Raw genomic sequence first — 22,166 nt, 5'->3', positions numbered from 1 at the left:
CGTGTGTAAAATGCAAATTTTACCATTATTATTCTCGTCCCAGATTTAATCAGCTTAATTGCTGAGGGGAAAAAAAGAGTGATAGCTTAATCTGACCTCCAAGTGGGCTCACCAGTGCTGAACCCCGGAATTAGGTAGGCTTAACCACCCAGTCCTAGCTCTGGTGGACCTTGGCGGGCTCGTGTTCCTATGGGCAGGCTGGCTCCCAAAGACGAACGAGAGAGGAGCTGAGCAAGACTTAGGAGGTGGGGCCTGAACATCTGCATTTTAAAAAAGGCTTCTGTACTCCCAGTGCACATCCCCGTTAGGACCTACCCCTGTAGGTGTATTACACGTTTTGCAGTGCCTCTGTGCCTTTGCGTGCACCGAGATTGAGCATCCTTGCTTGCCTTCTTCACTGGAAAAAAAATCCTGCTGATCTTCCAACCTCCAATGTGGGTGTATCCCCCTTTGTGAAATCTTCCCCTTCCTCCTCACTTCCCACGAGCAGAGGTGCCCTCCTACAGGCAACTACTCTGCTATAGGCTTAGCTATTTCATGAAACTTATTCTGTGTTGAAATTATTTGACAAGTAGACTGTGAACATTTTTATAAAAGTCCACACAATCCACACATTTGTCAATGTTAAAAAGATCTGAAAGTGTATCCCCCAAATTATTAGGGGACTTTGAGGAGAGAATTTGGGCAGAGAAGGATGTTTATTTTTTGTTAATAAGTGCTCAGTGTACATCTACCTTGCTTTAATTTTTAAATGATCTGTGTTATGATTGTAACATAAACAAAGATCATCTAAAAGAGGAAGAGGATCGCATTGTTTTTTGGCTCTGCGGTCCCTCCCGAGATGATCTCCACATGTCATTCATCTCAGTCACCATCCTGATTTTGGACCTGGTTCTGCCCTCTCATGTCCCTTCCTCCCCACCTAACATTTTGCTTTCCTCCTTTCCTAAATCCCCATAAGATCACAGGTGTGATTAGATGATGGGGAAGGGACAGTATTTACTGTCCTCCATCTCAGACTTGTCTTGGTGCCATAAGTAGGAACAGGTATGTTTTTCCCCAAATACCCCTTTATTGAACCATTAGACATCCAAACGGGTAACAGGACGAGAGAGACCATTTGTCTTTCTGCTCTAACCCTGTGTCTCTTTTCTTACGCAGGTCAACTACGGAACTGAAGTTTTGAAGGATGGGTAAAGACTTCCGTTATTATTTCCAGCATCCCTGGTCTCGCATGATTGTGGCTTACTTGGTGATCTTCTTTAACTTCTTAATATTCGCGGAGGACCCCGTTTCTCATAGCCAAACGGAAGCCAATGTTATTGTCGTTGGAAACTGTTTTTCGTTTGTGACAAACAAATACCCTAGAGGAGTCGGCTGGAGGCTGCTGAAGGTGCTTCTATGGCTACTGGCCATTCTCATAGGACTCATAGCTGGCAAGTTCCTGTTCCATCAGCGTTTGTTTGGTAAGTACCCATGAAATGTAACGTGGGTAATTATTTAATTCTCTTCTCCGAGACACAGCTTTGTTATTTCAAAACTGCAATTTAGGATGCATCTCAGTTTGCCTTCCAGCCTTAATTTGCTACGCGCTGTTTGTAGCTCTGGTTCTTCAACTGTTCTCTGTTTAATGGTGTACTTTTCTATGGCCTAGGGAATGTTAGCATGAGGTGAAGTTAGTACCAAACTTAATAATAAAATAAAAAACAGTGTTACATCTAAAATGAATGTGTGTAATCTTCAGAGAAGACATGAAAATGGCTCTTTTCCCATAAATGGCACCTAAGTGTGGTATCATAAAGGGCTTATAAAGAGGATGCTTTCCCATCATGCCACATTCTCATTAAAGTGAGTTAACTGTTGCCCAGATATTTACGCATATTGTTCATTCAGGGAATTAGAACAGGAACTCTAAGTTTTTACCTTCATTGTTTTGTTTCCTCTTTTTGGAACACTGACTTTAGGATGTTTATCTTGAGCCTGATCAAGCACAGAAGAGTACTGTAGTAAGGAATCTCTTGCTAGTAAGCAGTAGATAAAGAGACGAAGTGAGTTGAAGTTTAAAAGGTAACTTACTGTAAGGATGTTGGGATATTTTGCAGAGACCAAGGATAGGGTTTGTTTTGATACTTGGGATAAATGGAAACGGAGGCTTGAACTCCACCGGGATGTTTTTGTCTCGACTTCTCTATCATACCTGCTTTCTTCCCCTTTCACACTGACGATCAGTTTACATCTACTCACAGGGACTGACTTGGCCCTTGCTCCCAAGTTTATACTCCTAGGTTTAAATGGAGTTGACCCAGTTTGGGTGTGGTTCCTACCTCTGACCCAGTCAATTTTGGCCAGGAGGTGGGTGCTGTTTATTCAGCAAATATTCATTGGTTACTTATTATGCCAGGCACTATGCTAGACATTGAATCAAAAAAGCAAGGTGTCTGCCTTTATAAACACATCCTACAGGAGGGAGAAAGGGTCGAAACAAATAAATGTATAACATGCAAAGAGGTGATAAGTGCTCTGGGGAAGGAAGGACGTTTTAAATGCTACTGGGTCAATTAGGAAGAGAACTTAGAAATAAGACTTCGAATTTAGCAATTACAAGATCATAGGTGACTTACTGTGGGTACTTTTAGGCTAGAAGTTTGGTTAGAAGCAGATGGCAATGGTTTAGGGAATAAACAAAAAATACGTATATATGTACATGCACATAATATTACGTATATATTCTCAACTCTATTCCTTAAACTATTGCCATCTGTTTCTATTGCATAAACATATAAAATGTATGTATTTTATATTTATTATAAAATATGTAGTCTCAAGAAATTTGGTGAGGAAATGGAGGAAGGAAATGGGAAGTAGCTAAAAATGGGGAAAAGACCAAGGAGAGAATTTGTTGTTGTTATTTTAGGCGGTGGTGGTTTTATTTCAGGAGCGAGATTCACTGACCTGCTTGTCGTTGCCGGGGAAGAAGCTAGAGTGAGGTGCAGGTAAAGATACAGAAGGAAGACAGCATCTCTGCAGTTGTCTTTGGTCTGTGACATAGGACACGGGCGCAAATAGTGGCCTGAGCAAGGACAGGAGGAGAAGAGCTGTACGTTTGAGGTGGAGGAGTAGGGAGGTGAGGGTGCTCACCTGACGGTTTCTGCTTCACTGTGAGGAGGGGAAGCTCAAGAGAAAGATGGAGAGACTGACGAGCAAGGGGCTTCAGAAAGTGGTCAAAGTTGGGAAGAGCTACTGTAGGAAATGATGCCAACTGACTAGGACCAACAAAAGGGCTGCTGATGGTGGCCGAGGGCTGTGGTGTGATTAGCCAGTCTAAATTTGAGTGACCCCAATCTGAATAGTTGAGTAGTTTTCTCTGTCAGAGCTCAGTCACCTGGAACAGAATTTGAGTGATTCATCTGAGTGGGGAATGCTCGGGCTGGCTGTATTGGAAACAAAGGATGGAAGATAAATGGAGAGTTCTAGCACAAGAGTTATTGATTTGATGAGCATCCATTCTGCCTGGATGTGGAAAGGAGGCGAGGAAGACGATGGTCTGGGAGGAGTGAGCAAGGGCCTGAAGATTTGGATGAAACTGAACAGGTGAAATGGGCATAAGAAAAGGGAAAGGACTGATGGGCTTGGTTAGATGGCGTGTTGTAACAGAAGGACAGCCATTCTTCAGTGGTGATTCCCAGCTAGGGTGTGTCTAGAGAGTGGGTGTTCAAGTTCAATGAGTGATGGGTCACTGACACAGAGGATATCTAGGAACTGGCTGTGAGCTGGGCCACCCACTGAACAATGAACAAGCATGGTGTCATGCATAGTAATCATACGGATAGAAGAGGTCAAGGGGAGAGGGTAACTGGGAGATGGTTGGTCTTCAAAAGTGAGTGAAGGGTGCTGAGCCCACAGAACAACAGATGTCCATTATGAACAATGGCTGGATGTGTTTGGAATCCATTCCATAAATTTGCTTGGTGTAGGAAGCTAAGACAAACTTAGACCAAAGTATCCTGTTTGGAGAAAAGTTATCTGCCTACATTATGAAAGACTGAATGAGAATCATATGGTCAAAACAATGGTATTAATAATAAGGGCGGATTGTTTGGTTTTTGTAATTGCTACACCTTAAGTTATTCTATTGCAGGCTTATCTTTTTTACTAAAACCACATTTAGTCTTGGCTTACTTTTTAATTCTCTTATTTGTATAAATAATTCAGTCTGGAAAAGAATCATTCTAGATTCCAAGTAGTTTACTGACTACAAATAAAAATAATGCAAAAGTGTGTCTTTTTTTTTTTTTTTTTTGCTGACAATAGGGAACATTTTATAATATAGTCAGCATTATCACTTCTACTTGGCGAGTTACTTTTTCCTCCTTATTAAAAACCTATGACATTAAATGGATTATTATAGAAGGAATGATAGCCTTCTGCAAATCTTGGGGATAACTGGATAAGATCGCTGGACACCTGGTTGAATTTTCTAATGAAGTCCAAACTGGTCTTCTCCTTCTGTCTTTCTTCATGGCTGTCATTTCCTCCTTCACTCACAAACTCTTGATCGTTTGCTCCTAACAGTTCTTTCCTCCTCCAGTGCATCCTGGATTTTGCTACTGGAGTATTTTTGCATGGCTAAATGGCTCCTATCACCTGCAGAATACAATCCGAACTCCTGTAGTTGAGATCCAAAGCACGTTATCACCTACCCCTGCCTGACTCTTAACCTGGTCTCTTCACATTTCACACTGTTCAGAACTATCTGCTGGCACCTAAACTGGCTGTGTCCCCTCCTGCCTCTGTGCCTTTGCCCACGTGCTCTCCTATGCCCATCATGCTTTTCCTCTTCTTGTCAACCTGGCCAATTTCTCTTTTTCCTTCATATCCAAGTTCAACCTTTATCTCCTCCGTGACACTTGCTCTGACTCCTTCCTGTCTGACTTAAGTTGGCTTCCCTCCAGCCCCCAGCTGTGTCCACTTGCACCAAAGAATGTACAGCAGGGCGCCTGCCGCTGACAGCCATGCAACCTCATGGAAGAGAAGCCGAGGTTTAATGCAAGCACGCACATTGTTCTTATCGGCTTATAATGCAATAAATGTTTCTCCCCTTGTCCTCCCCAGACCAGCATTTGTACATAATTCATTTGTTTGGGGGGGTGGTAATTAGGTTTATTTATTTATTCTTGGAGGAGGTACTGGGGATTGAACCCTGGACCTCGTGCATGCTAAGCATGCACTCTACCACTTGGACTATACCCACCACTCCCCATAATTCATTTTTCTAAAAGACCATATTTAACCCTTGAACAATTTGCAGATGCAAGCCTGTGGTAGGTGGTGGTGATGGCGATGATGGTGTATGTCTGTTAAGAGGAGTGGGATTGTTAACTACAAGCACAGAAAGCTTTGTTACAGAAATTGGAATGGTTTACAAAATAATCATAATCAGTTTGTGAGGTTAAGTAAACAGTTTCTTTTTTATTTTTTTAATTCTCTAATGAAATGCCAAATGAAAATATAAAATAGATTGCCACTGCCCCTTTCATTTCATTAATTTGTTGAGTCTTCCCTCATTCATTTTATTATGGAAAATCTCTTCTTAATAGACTCTGAAAGGACACCACAATATTACTGTTTTAAAAACATTATTTATTTTTTAATGGAGGTATTGAGGATTGAACCCAGGACCTCGTGCGTGCTAAGCATGCGCTCTACCAGCGAGCTCTACCCACTCCCCAGTATTGCCATTTTGAAACATGTGTGAGGAAGAGTGAATGATTCTGTGAACACATGATTTAATTCAGTTCATTGATTATAAATTTTATTTTTTGTGAGCCATGAAGATGACCGTTTTGCGACTTTTCAGTTAACAACATGAAATCGTTTCATGATTTATAATTTATAGTAGGCTTTGTCTCAAATAAAAATACTGACTGTTGCAAATTGGAAATTGTGTTTTATCAGAGACAGAAGGGATTAAATGCATTTAAAACCATCCCCCCTTCATCTGTGCTGTATGATTGGAGTAAGAGGAGAGAATTGGCTTTCCTACACAATAGAACTAAACTTTTAAGATTTCAGACCAGTCACAGATCCCAAATTTCCCAAATGTGGAATATAATTTAAGAGCACATGTGAAATCAGAATGAATGTGTTTCAGAGAAATTGCTTTAGGTTTAAAACTGAACCTTGTTGAGGTGAGTATTATATTAGGATTTATGAAAGTTGAATTCCATTGAAATATCAGTTTATGCTCTTTTCCATTTGTTTGGATGATTCCATTGTTTTAAAAAATAAGCATGTGTTCAAATATTGCATCCTAGCCTTTTGGAGGGTTATCTAGGGATCTCTATGAGTAGAGTAATCCAAAATTATTACACTGATAAGACTTATATAAAGAGAAGAATTTAAATTTCTTGAGCTTATTCAAGAAATCATTTTTATTTCAAAGAGGAGTTGAAATGGTTTACAAAAACATATTGTTAAATGGAAGAGGAATAGAAAGTGGGGACCACAGAATCAAAAATGTTTTGATTTCATGAGTTTTGCATGCTACCTTGTTGGTCTGGAGGCTGGACAAGTGGGGAAATGTGATATATTACATAGCTTTGGATATCAGAAATAATGAAAATGAGAAGTTTCACAGGGGAATTTTTCTTTGCACTAAATTCTGGAATTTCTTGCCCAAAATATGCTGCTATGATTTCTTTTCTTTTGTACAGGAGACCCTGAATGGTGAGGCGGCAAGTGCAGAAATGGATTTCATAGTCTTGTGTCTTAAAGCAAAGTTTCGTAAAAGTGTAGAGTATGACTTTTAAGCGTAAAGGCAATTTTGTGATGCTGTATTCCATGAAAGTAATTCTCTGATAGGCAAAGTGATTGGAGTCTACCTAACGCCTTCTGATTTGATAGCTTTCTGTAAGGACGGGTCTTAGGACATCACGATTGTGACAACTGTACTTCTTGAGCAAACTTCTCTTGCTAATTGTATCCCCTTTTCTCTTCTTGTTTCCTGACATGTGCAGAGAGCCTCTGTCCACTGCCACTTCCTTTTTAACATGAAGGAAGGGCAGGCCAGCTCAGAATGAGCTGACAGATGTAGCTCATGAAAACGATCCTGGACCTGTTCATGTTGTATCGTTCCTTTTCCAAAATATATATGTTTGTCTATATAATCATTAGTATAATCATTTCATTAATGTTTCATTTTCTAGCCAGACCATAAGCCTCACGAAGGCAGAGGTTATGCTGTATTGCTTATCATTTAGACCTCAGCGCCTGAAGCAATGCCTGGCATGTAGTAGTATTTGATAAAATTTGAATGAACAAATAAATTAATATTCCTTTGTCTTTTACATGTTATCGTTGCCAATGTGGCCTTTTTATTGTAAGCTCTAAAAAGATCTTCATTTATTCATTTATAAAATATCAGACATGGTCTCTGCTCTCAAGGAATTTAAAGTCTGGTTAGAGAGATAAGATACATATGCATGAAAAATTAATTACTCTGATAATACAGGGACATGCCTAGCAAGGATCAAATGAATAGTGCAGACTGAGAGAGCTGGGGGAATTCAGGAAGGGAGCACTGAGGGCTAGGAAGGCGAAAGAAAACTCTGCTGCCAACGTGGGACGTAAGGGAGTCTGAAACATGAGCGAGATTAAAATAGTCAGACATGATGCAAAGAATTCATTATAGATTTCAGGTCATGGGGTGGATGGTGTGAGCAAAAGGGATGAGAAACAACTTAGCTTTTTTGAGCTTGGGGAAAACCGAGGAGGTCATGTTCATGACTGGCGTGAAAGGTTTGTGCCAGGAGAGCAGGAGATGCAGTAGAAAGGTCGGCTGAGTCTGCGTTCTTTGTCTTTAGATGCCAGTCTCCTGCTTGGACTCTGCCTCTTCCTTTACAGTATTCAAATCAAGGAAAGACTTTGAACAGGATGGGAGATGATGACACCATTCATCTGGAGCCGAATCTTGTGGGAATTGGAGAGGGAGAGACTAGGGGAGTAGTCGGGAAGAAGGGAAGTGTTTTTTTGGGGAGCCTCTTGCAGTCCTGCAGGCTTGAGGCTGTTCAGGCCAGTCTGAAATAGGGGTGGGACTGTGGGCAGCAGGATGGGGCTTCTCGGAGCCTCGGGAAGCTTCAGTAACAGTAACTGATGAGATACAAGGAGGTGAGAGTAAGGGTGGAATGACAGGTAACTAGGAAGGTGGGATGGGTGACTAAGGACTGGTTATCTAATTAAAAAAGGAAAGAGTCGTTAGGAGATGCAGTTAGAGAAGATAATGAGTTCAGTAAATGACGGGTTCAGATAATGCGAGCGCAGGCGACGGCCCTTTGCCGTGAATGGTTCTCAGTACACCCAGTATGGGTTTACCAGGCTTAATCCAGGCCCACCGCTTCTTATCCAAACCTTGAGACCAGTTATGTTTCAGACTTCAGTGCATGCGCCTGTGTTTAGTAGCTTGCCCCATGGGGCTGAAGAAATTTTTCATCATCAATCACATGAATGTATTTGTAGCTGAATATATATATATATATATGTGTGTGTGTGTGTGTGTGTGTGTTCACATGAAGTGGCATAAAGGCTATATAAACAGCCTCATTCAGATCAGTTCAGGTTCGATTTTGCTGCTCAATGAATTCAGGTTTGGTCAGGTCTTGCGAACAAATCAGTTACAGAGTCTTTTGGATTTCAGAATTATAGAAACTGGATATTGTACCTGTACTTGACTGTCAACAATATTTCGTATAAATCTTTGGTTCCCACAGGATATCCACCTACATAGAAATCACAATTCTTTTTTTGAAGGCTATGATAAAAAGAATAATGGTTTCACTGATAACTGGACGTCTACATAAGAAAAATACATGTGTAAGGTGTTTTTTCTTGTGTTTATATTATGCAAAAAATTAGTTTGCTGATTTCTGTGTACCTAAGTGTGGTTTAGTTTGAAACAGGAAGTTCTGAATAAAGCATTCTCAATACATCTAGAAATCTGAGAAGGCAAATTCTAGGGTTTTTTGTTCTTTCATTTTATTTAAACAAAAGTCTCTCTCATAAAATACCAAATGACTCAACTGTGTTTTGTCATTTAATGGATTTGATAAAGGTAAATGCGTGTTTATTTTCTGTTGTCTTAAGTCTAGTTTGAAATTTTTTCCTTTGTGTTTCAGCTACACAAATTATTTTATCATTTCAAAATAGAAAAGATTCAGACATTCTGGAAAATGTGGGTAAGATAGTCATGGGGATAGAAGGATATCAAAAAATGAAGAAACAGATTTCACCAGATATTTAAGAAGGAAAACCCATTATTTTAATGAAATAATGTGGGTATGATCTGACCTCTTTTGTATTCATTTGAGATCTGAGTAGCTGAATAATATAAATGAACCTGAGAGTTGATAGTAACTATCCTGATAGTGGATGGTATAGTAAAAAATGTTTATTTATTACTGTCCAGGGTGATTGTCAACAATTGATCATTTTAAGTAGTGTGCTCTCAAGGTAGTAAGTACTTCCTCTTGGAGGAATTACTTGGGCAAATACTGTATCTGCAGCCAAATGCTACTTAGATAGACTATAGTTTTAAGCTTTGTCTTCTCAAGATACAGTGTTTGATACTCATATCATTTAATGTTTATCACCATCCTCACTCTCAACCAATGTATATACGCAGCACCAGAATCCTCATTTTTCTTGATGCTTAGATTGTCAACACACAATTCCTTTTTGTGCAGTAAAACAATTTTAGAATCAGAAGTGACCGCAGAGTTCATGTTAGAGAAAAATAGGGTGCCATTGCTTGGCATGGTCTTTAACATGGGAGACTAGAAGCAAAGTTTGTGACATGAGAGGTTAGGAAAGGTAAGCGGGGGAAAATGATTGCTATTTAGCATTAAAATAATCCCCAAGGAATACCCCTCTTCCTAGGGGAATTTGATGTCTAAGAGTTACTAAAGTTGGTAGCCCTCTGCAAAAAATCTCATCCCTTGCTTAAATGTTCTTCTCTCTCATTGAGCAGGAAAGGAAGGTGAGGCTGGCAACCCCAGGCGTACAGCCGTTTCCTCCCACACCTGCTTCTTCGGTGCCTTCATTAGTCTGCCCCGGGTCGGCCATGCCTCCGTTAGCACTAACGGGCAATCAGCTGCAGCTTCCAGGGTGGGCGGACCTGCTGGCTGCTCTGGTTCCCGTAGGACAAAGGATACAGATGCTGTAAAAGGAGACCTCCAGGACTTAATAAAACTAGCTCAGTTTAGAGCATTGTCATTAAGCAGTTATTAACCACTTTTTACTGTACTTTGGTAGAGATGAGTCATTCAGGGACCTTTCCTTCCCACGTCCAATCCTAGCCTCCACTTCCTTTTCTCATTTCCCACCTGTGGGAGGTCATGGCAGAAACTTCTTATGAAAATGAATATAAGATGGAGTTGGAGCGGGCATCCCCATGCCCCCAGTGCTAGGAGGAGCCACTTCACTCATCAGTGAGAGGTAACCAGCCAGGCTGGAGCTAGTTTAAACAATACATTGTAAAACTGGAAATGAGGAGTGCTCAATCACTTGTTCATTTAAACCAGACTGATCAAGGCTTTGTTTATTGGTTTGTTGTTCAAATGCGGTACATAGTCCTGGCTGGGAGAGGAGTGTGATTTGAAAGGACGGGTTTTCCCTGCTTTGTTTCCTTTTCTCTTTTATTAATGCCTCTACCTAGAATCACTGTGAAGATATTTTTGCTGGGTTGAAGTATTATGCTACTTGGAAGGTGTTATGAACTAATGGTTGCCATCATTGGGAGATCGAGGGTCCAAGTGTTGGTCAGTGAGAGAAAGCAGGAGAATGTTCTAGTATGGGAGCTGTGTTGCTGTGCTGGGTTCTGGATAGAAGGGGGAGGAAAGGCCGCTAGAAGACTTGGGGGTGCCCAGGGGTCAGGCTGGAACACCAGGTGCACAGCTCTGCCAGAGACAAACTTTAGCTGCTTTCCAGTGGTGGCCTCAAAGCTGTATATTTGATTTTGAGTGTCAGTAATGGTCGAAGTAGCTCTGTTGTCTTTGCTTTGTATTTTTGTCATGGCTGTGACCTAGATTTATTGTTGATGGATAAACAGGAATGTACAGGGTTGCTTTGCCTGGCTCCAAGGTCACAACAATAGCTGGCAGAAAAATCGCAGCATAAACTGAAGCCTCCTGGTTCCCAGGCAGACGCCTTTTCGGGGCATCCCAGATGGTGAGCTGGCAGCCGGCGAGCCTCCTCTGCCTCAGGACTGGGTTGAGCAAGGCCACTCCCCACGGCTTCGCTCCACTTTGCCTGTGTGGAGGCGTCTTTTCTAGTGCCACCACCACCACTACCTTTTGGAGAAAGACGGTCATTTAGGTGACCCTGCAAGAAGTGATCAAGCTCCCGGACAAAGCCTGTCATTGCTGCTGACCAGGGAGACCCCAGCACAGCGCTCTCTGCCCTGGCAGCCGTCAGTGATCTCAGTGTGCTGGGCTTGACTCCTTCCCCGAGATTCCGGAGGAATGAGGAATGTGATCACGTCTGGATTTCCCTAGGCTAGTCCCTGCTCGTTCTGATTCTTTGTGTGTCCTTGGGGAGACGCCCATTGATGTGAATAGACCTGCTGGGAGTAGATGAGTGAGTCCACATGGAAACCTGGGAGAGTGGGTTTGAGCTTACCCCCCAGCAGCCTGGGGACATTAATGTTGATACTGTAAATTTTGAACTCCATATTTTCCTGCTGCCTCAACATGCCTGCAGACAGGCTGTGAGCTCCTCACGCAGGTGACCAGAGGCACCAGTGTGATGAGGCTGGCTCCTCCACAAGTTCCCCTTCTTGTGTGTCACTGTGATCGAGTGACATTCAAACACACCAATGAAATCCGTCACACTTTTTGCATGTCTACCCCCGGCCCCCAGTAAAGGCACTTGTCCCTGGGTCTTTACTCTTCCAGGTCCCCACCTGGCTGATAGAGCCCGCTCTACTGGCCCTCCACAGCCCCGTCCCTGTGTGGCCCCCTTGTGGTGTGCAGTGACTCTGTCTCTCTAGGACCTCTGAGCTTACTAAATGTTTTCCTGGGCCCCTCCTGTGTTTCCCCTTGTGACTGCACCTGACTGACCATCTCATGAGGGAACAAGGCTTCATATCCCCTCTTTCTTTGTTGTCCTTCCTACTTGAACTGTACCATTTTCAGCATCATCACTGACAAACGTATTGAGTACCTGTCATTTGCAAAGGACGGTGCTAGGTGCCATGAGACACTGGCTTTGAGGAGGCTGCAGTGAGCTAAGGAGATTAGACACGGACATGAAAATACAACAGTGCTATGACACACTGCCACATAAGTGGGGTTGGCAGTCTATTCTGAAGGGGGTAAGAAGTCATTCCCAACAGAAATGGTTGCATAAGGCTTCATTACGGAAGCAGGACTTCACGGGAACCATAGCATCGCAGTGTGAATGGAGCTGGTGAATCCTTATTATTACATTGTTAATGGTTATACTGTTATATGAGCACCTCTAGTAATGGTGAACTCACCATCTCCCAAGAACTGTGTCTCTGTTTCTACAATAGTTCCTGAGTCTGAATCTGAGCCACGCCTTGCACTTCCAGTAGAATTCTGTTGGAGGGAGAAGGAAGGCATTCCAAGCTGGGGAAACGACAAATGCAGAGTTGTGGGGACAAAAAGCGCAGGTGGTCTTGGGGTGGAGTGTGAATGGGGCAGTTTTTCTGCCTCGGGGGATTTGAGTTGACTGGAGGCAGGAAAGTGAAGCCGCAGGGCAGATTGTGGAGGGTGTTGAATTTCAGGTTCAGGAGCTTACATTCATTTTGGAAACAACAACAAGCCAGGGAGCATGCGTCCTTTCCAAATTTTAAATTGTAACAGTAATACAAGCTTGCTGTGGGAAAATGCCCAAGTCCAGAAATGTATGAAATCAAAGGAGAAAATTAAAAGTTTGATCACAGGATGACAAGTTCAAGATCGTGTTGCAGGAAGATGAACACAGGTGGCCTTGAGGTAGGAGGTGTGCTGCAGTGGCCAGGGTCCACCTGAGCGCAGGTGATCAGGGCTCGAGTTAGGATTTAGAAGTGGCGATGAGGATGGAGCAGCAGGAAAGGAAGGGCGAGAGGGTGTGGAGGAAGACCTGACAGTGCAGGCACCCTCTTCTCTTTTAAAAAATAAGACCTTCATTTTGCGAACTTCGGTTTCCTGGATCCATTCCCATCATTAACTGAACATAAGACATACCAATCCATCTCTGAAATTGGAAGTTAAATTATCACTAGGTCATCCTAGCTTCTTTTCTAAGTTTGCTGAAAGAGGCGAAAGTACTATTCTGGTTATTTGTAGCAGTAGAAGACACTTTAGGGAAAGGCAGGTGTATGCTCACAGGAACAAACGTTTAGCTGTGAGGACCCGGATGCCGCTGAATTTCTGTTTTGATGCGTAGTGTGAACTTGCCCTTGTCCACTCTTTTCAATCATCCCCTTTGATTTGTCTCAGTTCACTTGCAATACAGGAGCCTTAATTATATAGGGCTTGATTCTGTTCATTCAGTAAATACTTACTGAGCATTTTCTAGGCTCTGGGGATCCAGCACTGAACGAAACAAAGTCGCTGTCCTGACTGAGCTTACATTCTAGCAGGAAAAGGTGGCCAATGGACCAGTAAGTTATCACATATTATGTCAGAGGGCAGTACGTGCTGTGGCGATGAATAAAGCAGGTGAACTCCAAGAGGAGTCTGGGAGGTTGCTGGAATCCCCTCTGTGATAAGGTGGCATTTGAGCAAAGCCTGATGGAGATGAAGGAGCAATCCAGTAGCTTTCTGGGGGGAAACTACCCAAGAAGGGAGCAGGGCAAACCCCAAGGCAGTGGTGCATTTTGAGTGTTTGATGAGCAGCAAAGAGGCCAATGGCTGAGCAGAGTGAACAGAAAAGAAGGAAGAAGTAGGGTGGACATGGGTGAGCAACATCACGGGCGTTTCACTGTCAACAGTCCCTTTCCCTTAAGTAAGGGAGAAACACCGGTAAACAAATGTCAGCATAACTTTAAGAGTTTAGTTTCTAGTAGAAACCTGGGGTATTTAAAATTGGTGTTTTAGTGAAACCCTTGAGCGCTGCGTCTCAGTTTACTCTGAAGTAGGGCACGATCAGTGGATTTTATTCGGGCAATGTCTTTACTGTTCTGAACTCCCCACCGTGGCTCCTTTATGGGGGTACCCACCCCACCGCCCTCCCTCCAGTGGGATAGAGAAGTGAAGAAAGCTGCCTTTTTAATGATGGGTGAGTTATTTAATAATCTTAAAGAGCGTCTCTACTCTGCCTGCGCCCACCCCCGCTGCCAGCAGTGTTAACTCCACGGAGGGGCTTTCAGCAGAGCAGGTGGGGAAGGTGTTCGTGGAGGCAGCAGTTGTGGGGCAGCCCCAATGGTCTGTCTTTCAAGTCCCGATATTTCCCCCGTAGAGTAAGAAAAGCATCTTTCTTTCTCTAGGGATGAACAAATGTTCTGTCCATGCAAGGGGGTGGGTTGTTGTAGAGAGCAGGGTTCACAGCCCTTCCCAGATTTTTTCCCCATTAAACCCCCAACCATGAGTCTGTCCATTTAGCCACATGAAAAATGACCTTGTTCATTTATTTCTAGGTTGCTTTCCTGCTTCCGTTTAGAGCCTACATGAATTACTAGACCATCCCCTTCACTGAATTTTGTCAGCCAGGCACTTGACAGTCCATGTTTAAGCCAAGACAGGGAATTTAGTAACAGCTGAATTCTAGATGGCAGATCAAATTGAAAATGAAAGAAGAGTATTTTTACTCTTTCTTGGAAAATGATCAGCAGTAGGTGGAGGAAGATCTTTGAGCGAGTCTAGATTTTCTAGCCGTAGATACACAAGAAAGGTTAATCAAAGAGATATGCGTTTATTCAAGAAGTACTTCTAGGGTGCCTGTTATGTGGGAGACCCAGTTCTAGGCACTGGGGATCCACCAGTGAGTAATAATAAAAACAAGAAGACACTCAAGATTCTTTCTCTGGTACGTTGAACACTCTGGTGGGGGAGCTATAAACTATTCTGGTCATTTGTGCAGTTCATCAGATGTTTGTCTCCCTCGTCCTTGCAATGTGGTGGGATTGTACTTGGTGGTCCTGTGATGAATTCTGACTGCAGAGCTGTGAGCAGCGGTGACGTGTAGCACTTCGGAGCTGGAGCATGTGATTGCGTGTGCAAGACCTTCCAGCTTCCTTTCCTCATCTTCTCAGCAACCAGCAGTGCTCCAGACAGTTGCCGCTCCGTTTGCCTGAGTCCCAGGCTGAAGCCAGTGTGGAGTAGAGCTCTTAGCTGGCCCTTAACGGACATGTAAGATGAGACAGGAATAAACCTTTGTAGTTTAAAGCCTTTGAGATTTTGGAGTTGTTTTGTCATCATGGCACAACCTAACTTATCCTGACTGATATAGAAACTTAAAAATAAGCACAATTTTAAAAAGAGCTAATTTCAGATAATGTTATATTTTATAAAGAAAACAAGACAGGGAGCTATGACAGAAAATGCCTGAGGTGTGGTGTGAGTCTCCTCTAAATGGGGTGGTCAAATTAGCTCTCTTTGAGGAGGTTAGATTGGAACTGAGACCTGAATGGTGAGAGGGAGCTAGCCAACGGGAAATCTGGAAGAATTGCGCTGCAAATTGAAGGAACAGCAAATGAAAAGTCCATGAGTGGTCAAAAACAAAAACAAGAACTTTTGTACACTTGAGAAACATCAAGGATGTTCATGGAGGCTCGAGAGGGAGGAGGAAGAAGTAGGAAGGTATTAATGATATAGGACTTGGCAGGTCATAGTAAAAAGAAATCTTATTTCATTTTTGGACTAAGCTGTGGTAGGAATTTGAGCAGAGAAATGACATAATCTGGTTTTGGTTTTTATCTGACTATTTGGGTTGCTCCAAAAACGATGGGGGAAAGAATGCAAGCAAGGAGACTAACTTTTAACTGGCCGTCAGGAGATTGCTGTATTGGTCCTTATGAAAGAGTACGGTGGTTTGATTCAGGATGGTAGGGTGGAGGTGGAGAGAAGTGGATGCAATTAGGATGCATTTTGGAGGTTGATCCTATAGGATTTGATGGTGGATTGGATATGGGTGATGCACATAAGATTAAAGGATGGATTGTGTGTGTGTGTGTGTCTGTGTGTGTGTGTGTTTGAGCAACTTGGTGGATTGTATTGCTGTTTAATAAGGTAGGTAGATTGAGAGGATAAAAGATTTAGGGGTGAAAAATAAAGTTCCAATTTTAGGCACGTTGAGTTTGAAATGACTATCCATACTCATACTTACTGAGTACATATTGGCTGTGTTTGGAATTCCAGTTCTAGTAATACGAAGTACCAGGCTTATCTTCTGGTAGATAGAAATGATAACTTTTTAACCCTTCTCTCCAGTACTACTATTTTAAGGCATTGGAGAACAACCAAAAGAAGGCAAAAACAGGAGGGGATTAAGTCTTGATAAAAGGGAGTCATACTGGTGAGACCCGTGGGAACAGCTATAACTCCAGTAGGAAGCAACAGTTTTTTTTTTTACCAATATATTTTTAAGATTTTTTAATAGGTTTCCCTTCACAGCACAATTGAGAGTAAAGTACTCCTTGCTCCCACAAATGCATAGGCTCCTTCACTATCATCATCCCCAGCCAGAGTGATACATTTGTTATCACTGATGAATCTACAGTGACATCAACAATATTTAATGTCTGTAGTTTACCTTACAGTTCACTTTTAGGGATGTGCAGTTTATGGCTTTGGACAGATGTATAATGACATGTATCCATTACTGTAGTTTTACACAGATAATTATCATTATCCAGAAAATCCTCTAGACTTAGGATAATTACAGTCCTACCTCTGCAAACCATGGACAACTGAAATTTTTACTGTCTTACACATAAGCCTTTAGGAAATACATTGTTAAAATCATGCCCTATGTTGCCTTTTCAGATTGGCTTCTTTCATACAGTAATATGCTCTTAAGAAGCTTCCATATATTTTCATGCCCTGGTAAGTTCCTTTTGTCAGGCTGAGTAGTATCTCATTCCCAGAATGTACCAGAATATATTTACTAATTTACCTGCTGAAGGTCATCTTGCTTGTTTTCAAGTTTTGGCCATTATGATTAAAGGTGTTATAAATATCCATTCACAGGTTTTTGTGTGGAAATGAGTTTTCAGCATCTTTCTGGAACTATCAGTGAGGACACCCTGCTGCATTTTATGATCAGGATGTGTTTAACATTGTAGAAACTGCCAATCTGTCTTCCGTAGTAGCTGAACTGTTTTGTATTCCACAGCAATGCGTGCAAGTTCCTATTGCTTTACATTCACCACAGCACTTGTTACTGTCAGTGTTCCAAAATCTGGCCATTCTCTAGAGGTATTTAGTGTTGCATCACTGAACTTAAAATCTTTATTTTACTGATTACGTGTGATGTGGGTCATCTTTCCATGTACTTATATGCTAGTTGTCTATCTTATTTGGTGATGTGTCTCTTAAGATTTTGGGCCCATTGTTTTTGATTGGGTTGCTAGTTTTCTTCTCCTTTTTTTCCTTCCTGCCCAATTTTATATTTTCTATTCTTGTCTAATTGCATTAGCATGAACTTCTTGTAAAATATTAAAGAGAAATGGTGAAAGGGGACAACCTTGCATTCTACCTGAACTTAGTAAGAAGGTTTTGTTTCTTACCATTAAGTGTGATGTAAGCTGTAAGGTTCTCCTGTAGATTTGCTTTATTAAGATGAGGAAGCTTATTTCTATTCCCAGTTTACTGAGAGTTTTTATCAGGATTGGGTGTTGGAGTTTGTCAAAAACTTCTGGATGTTGATATGATCATATATTTTTTCTTTGATAGAGTTTTTTTTTAATTGAAGTGTAATTGACTTACAAGCCACATGTCTTTTGATTTAAAGACTCTGAATATGCAGTTCTCTGGGCTGAGAGAGAAGTTGGAAAATAATGTGGGAAATCCTGGAAAAGTCAGATCCACAGAGTGGATAATCCCAAATTTTATGTATGAACTCTACTTAAATTCTTGACTAGCTCTGAGCTGTACATTCTTGAAGGAATCTTCAAAAATCACAGCAAAAATGTTAGCTGGAAGGTTGAAAGAGCTGGACAGAGATTTCATTGTCTATTTACCGCAGTGGGGACAGTTTGGAGTTTGAGTCATACCAAATTAGAAGGATTGATAAACACCTTGGGCTTTCCGTTGAAACTCCAGAAGGTCTGCCCCTTAGAAGTAAAGACTACATCTTAGGGCTGTGGGATTTGTCTCCAGGCCTGAAGAGTAAACCAACATAGACCCACCCTAACCAAGTATAAAATCAAGCCTATACAAGTTCAAGGTGACTAGCCAACAATATAAGTGCTTGGCAGAACAAGAAATTAATACTCTTTAGAGGAAGATAACAGAATGCAGAGTCTCTACAATGTTTCATAATGTCCAGCATAAAATAAAAATTGACTGCATATGCAAAAACAAAAGCAAAACCCCTCGACAATGTGATCCATAGTTCAAAGAAAAAGTAGTTAACAGAAACAGACACCTAGATGACCTAGAAGTTGATTAGCAGACAAGGATTTTAAAACAGTGTTTATACACTGTGAGCTAGTAGGATGATACAAAGAAGACCAAGAACATTTTCAAAGTCTAACCACTGCACACCAGAGATAAAATGATAATCTTGAAGGCAGCCAGAGAATAAAGTTACATTTTATACAAGGGAACAATGATCTGAATGATGGCTGAATTCTTGTTGGAAGCAAGGACAGAGCGTATCTTTAAAGTAAGGAAAGAAATAAACATTTCAATCCAGAATTCTATATCCAGCTGACATGTATTTCCAAAATGAAGGCAAATAAAGGAAATTTGCAGACAAATAAACAAGGCATTTATCTCTAGTACACCTGCCCTATAAGAAATGCTGCAGAAGGTTCTTTAGACTAGAGAGCAATGAAAGCAGATAGAAACTCAAATCTACAGGAAAGACTGAAGAGCACTAGAAATCATAAATACGGGGATAAATTAAAGGACTCCTTTTTCCTTTTCTTAATTTGTTTAAAAGACAACTGGATGTATAAAGGAAAAATTATAATATTGTATTGTGGGGCTTTATAACGTATGATGATATAAATATGTATGGAAATAATAACACAAAGGATGGAGGTAAGTGGAATTATACTGTGGCTGGATTCTCATATTTTGCACCAAGTGGCACAATGTTCATTCTAAACTATGATAAGTTACGGAGTCATGTGGCAGTCCTTAGAATAATCGCTGAAAAATAATACAGAGAGGATAGATGAGAAATCAAAATAAGAAGGAAATTAAAATTAATTGAAAAATATTCTACCGTGCCAAAAGAAGACAGGAAAGAAGTAGCAGAGTAAAAGGATAGAGATAAAATAAGGATAGACCGAGCAGCAGAGTGGCAGACCTAAACCCAATCTATAATTAGATTGTATGCAAAAAGCCTAAACATTCCAATTAAAAGGCAGAGATCATTAGACTGAATAGAAAAAGCTTTATCCAAGCATGTGCTGTTGGTAAGAAATACACTTTAAATATGAAGACACAGAGCAATTGAAGTTGACGTGATGGAAAATGAATGTATCATATAAACAGTGAGTATAAGAAAACTGGTGTGAATGTGTTAATATCAGACAAAGTAACCAAGGTAGACATTTCAAAATGATGAATGAGTCAGTTCATCCAGAAGATATAGTGATCATAAATATATATGTACCCAGTTACAGAGATTCAAAACATCTGAACTAAAACTGACAGAATTAAAGAGAGGAAAAACAAATCCATAACCACAGCTGTATAATTTATTGTTCTTCTTTGAGTAATTGATAGAATTAAATGAGACAGAAAAATGAATGAGAATATAGGCTATTTTAAAACTAATATCAAACATCAAATAAAAAGCATCAAAATACACATTCTTTTCAAGTTGAGTGGAACATTCACGAAGGTAGACTCAAGTTTGTTGTTCTCTAAGCAGAAGGCAGAATCAAAGATTTATTCATGTATTCAATTTATTTACTACTTGGAGCATGAAACAGGCTCAAATGAATTTCAGAAGATAAAATCATTCAGAGTATGTTCCCTGATCACAAAGGAATTAAATTAGAAATCAAAAACAAATACACACAATATACAACACACATGCACGCAGAAGAAATCCCCAAATGTTTGGAAATTTAAAAACGCACTTTTAAATACCTACAGTCGAAAAAGAATTTACAAAGAAATTAGAAATTATTTCCAACCAAATGATGATGAAGACATAACATCAAAATTTATGGGATGTAACTAAAGCAGTGCTTAGAGGTAAATTATATTTTAAATGTTTATAGTAGAAAAGAAGAAAGGTTTTAAGTCATTGCTCTAAGTTTTCATCTTCAGAGGTTAGGAAAAGAAAAGCAAATTGAACCAAAAGTAAGTAGAAAGGAGGAAATAAAGATAAGAACAGAAAGAAAAGAGAAAAAGGACAAACAGAGAAAATTAACAAAGCCAACGATGAATTACTTTTGAAAAATTAATAAGACTAGAAATTACTACTAGGATTGATCAGGAAGCAGAGATAAGAGGGGAGGGTATACCTCAGTGGTAGAGCACATGCTTAGCATGCACAAGGTCCTGGGTTCAATCCCCAGTCCCTCCATTGAAAAACCAAATAAATAAACCTAATTAGCTATCCCCTTGCAAAAAAAAAAAAAAAAAAAAAAGAAAGAAAGAAAGAAAGAAAAAAAAGCAAATATGGAAAAGTAAACACCAATATCAAGAATTAAAGAGGGAATGTCACTGCAGATACTAAACAGATCGGAAGTGTAAGGAACATTAGTTTATTTATGCCCATGAGTTCCCAAAAAAACCCATGAAAGAGACAATTTTCTTGATAGACATAGTTTAACAAAACTGACACAAGAAGAAATAATCCGAGTAGCATTATATCTATACAATAAATTGAATTCATTATCAAAAATCTATCCACAAGGAAATTTCCTGCCTTAAGTTGTTCCATTCCTTGTGTCCTTGAGGACTTGTAGGCGTTACCCTTTACACACAAGAGAGAATCAAGGATTCATTCGTTTAATGTTTGCATAGTAGTTATATGCCTGGCACTGTTCTAAGCACTTTACAAATAATAATGTATTTGTCAGATAGGTATGGTGGTAAGGACACAGAGATGGAGGAAAATTTCAGGGATGATTATTTCCTACAATAGATGCATTATACTCAACAGAACTGAACATTTCTGGCTGTTTTCTGCCCACAGGAGACAGAAATCTGTGGGCAAATGGGAGCATGCTTTCAAGTGTGTCCTCTGATGTTGTGACCAGTCAGTGTCTTCCTCTCATATTCTTTCTGCGAGCAGAGTAGAATACAATTGTTAAAACCCAGATTCTGAGGTCCATTTGGGCGGCTTTCTATTCCCAGTTCTTGCCTCATCGTGTCCTGCTTTCCAAACGCATGCCGTCTGTTCCCTTGCACCCCTACGTGTCAAATCCTGTCTGCCCATCATAATTTATTCCAGATGTTACCCCCTGGTTTGTCTTTGTATAAACTCTTTTCATCTTGTGTGCTGCAGGGGCTTAATAAACATTTCTTGAAATGACTGCATGATTAGATGAATGAAAGAAGGCAGGTGTCTATTATGTTAAACGATGGCGGAAGCAACCTCCTCTTAGCAGCTTCATCCTCCCTGGTGTCACAGTTTTATGACTAGAAATTAACTCTGAATAAAATACCTAGCAGGGCTGCCCAGCAGTGACTAGCTTTTAATACAACTGTGTAAGCCATTACAGAACAATTTTGCAACACTTGACAGTGGATTGACTTGTTAGTGATTTGATTTGGTAATTGATGTATGCCAACAAGAAGTTAACGTTTCATAAGAGATTAATTGGAGGTCGTTTTTCCAAGCATTTATGAGGACTCTTTTTACCCCCTGTGTTCAGAGCACAGCATTAAGCCCTACTGGGTCTTTAAGAGTTTGTTCAGGAAGAAAAAAAGTAAAAAGGTAGTCCTATCAGTTGGTGGGCTTTCTGGATCCCATCTTAATTCCTTCATTCCTTAGGCAGCATATTTGTTAACTATTAAATATGTAATTGTGCTAAA

General features: G+C 40.7%; 1 protein-coding gene across 8 annotated transcripts in view; it reads left to right on the top strand.

The window, feature by feature from the left end:
- The window catches only part of TMEM117 (transmembrane protein 117), a 442,663-nt gene that overhangs the window by 39,912 nt on the left and 380,585 nt on the right, over positions 1 to 22,166 (top strand). For 7 of the 8 annotated variants that reach the window (XM_074375002.1, XM_074375000.1, XM_074375001.1 and 4 more), the window contains one exon: positions 1,162 to 1,466. In XM_074375002.1, coding sequence (XP_074231103.1) covers positions 1,190 to 1,466 — 277 coding nt within the window. In that variant the 5' untranslated portion in view covers positions 1,162 to 1,189. Of the gene's footprint in view, positions 1 to 1,161; positions 1,467 to 22,166 lie in introns of those variants that run through there. The other variant, XM_010964163.3, reaches the window with a different exon arrangement.

Source organism: Camelus bactrianus, chromosome 12 (assembly GCF_048773025.1).
Source record: "Camelus bactrianus isolate YW-2024 breed Bactrian camel chromosome 12, ASM4877302v1, whole genome shotgun sequence".
In the NCBI taxonomy this organism is placed as follows: domain Eukaryota; kingdom Metazoa; phylum Chordata; class Mammalia; order Artiodactyla; family Camelidae; genus Camelus; species Camelus bactrianus.
The sequence above is the reverse complement of the archived record's forward strand: the minus strand, read 5'-3'. Positions and strand labels throughout refer to the sequence as shown.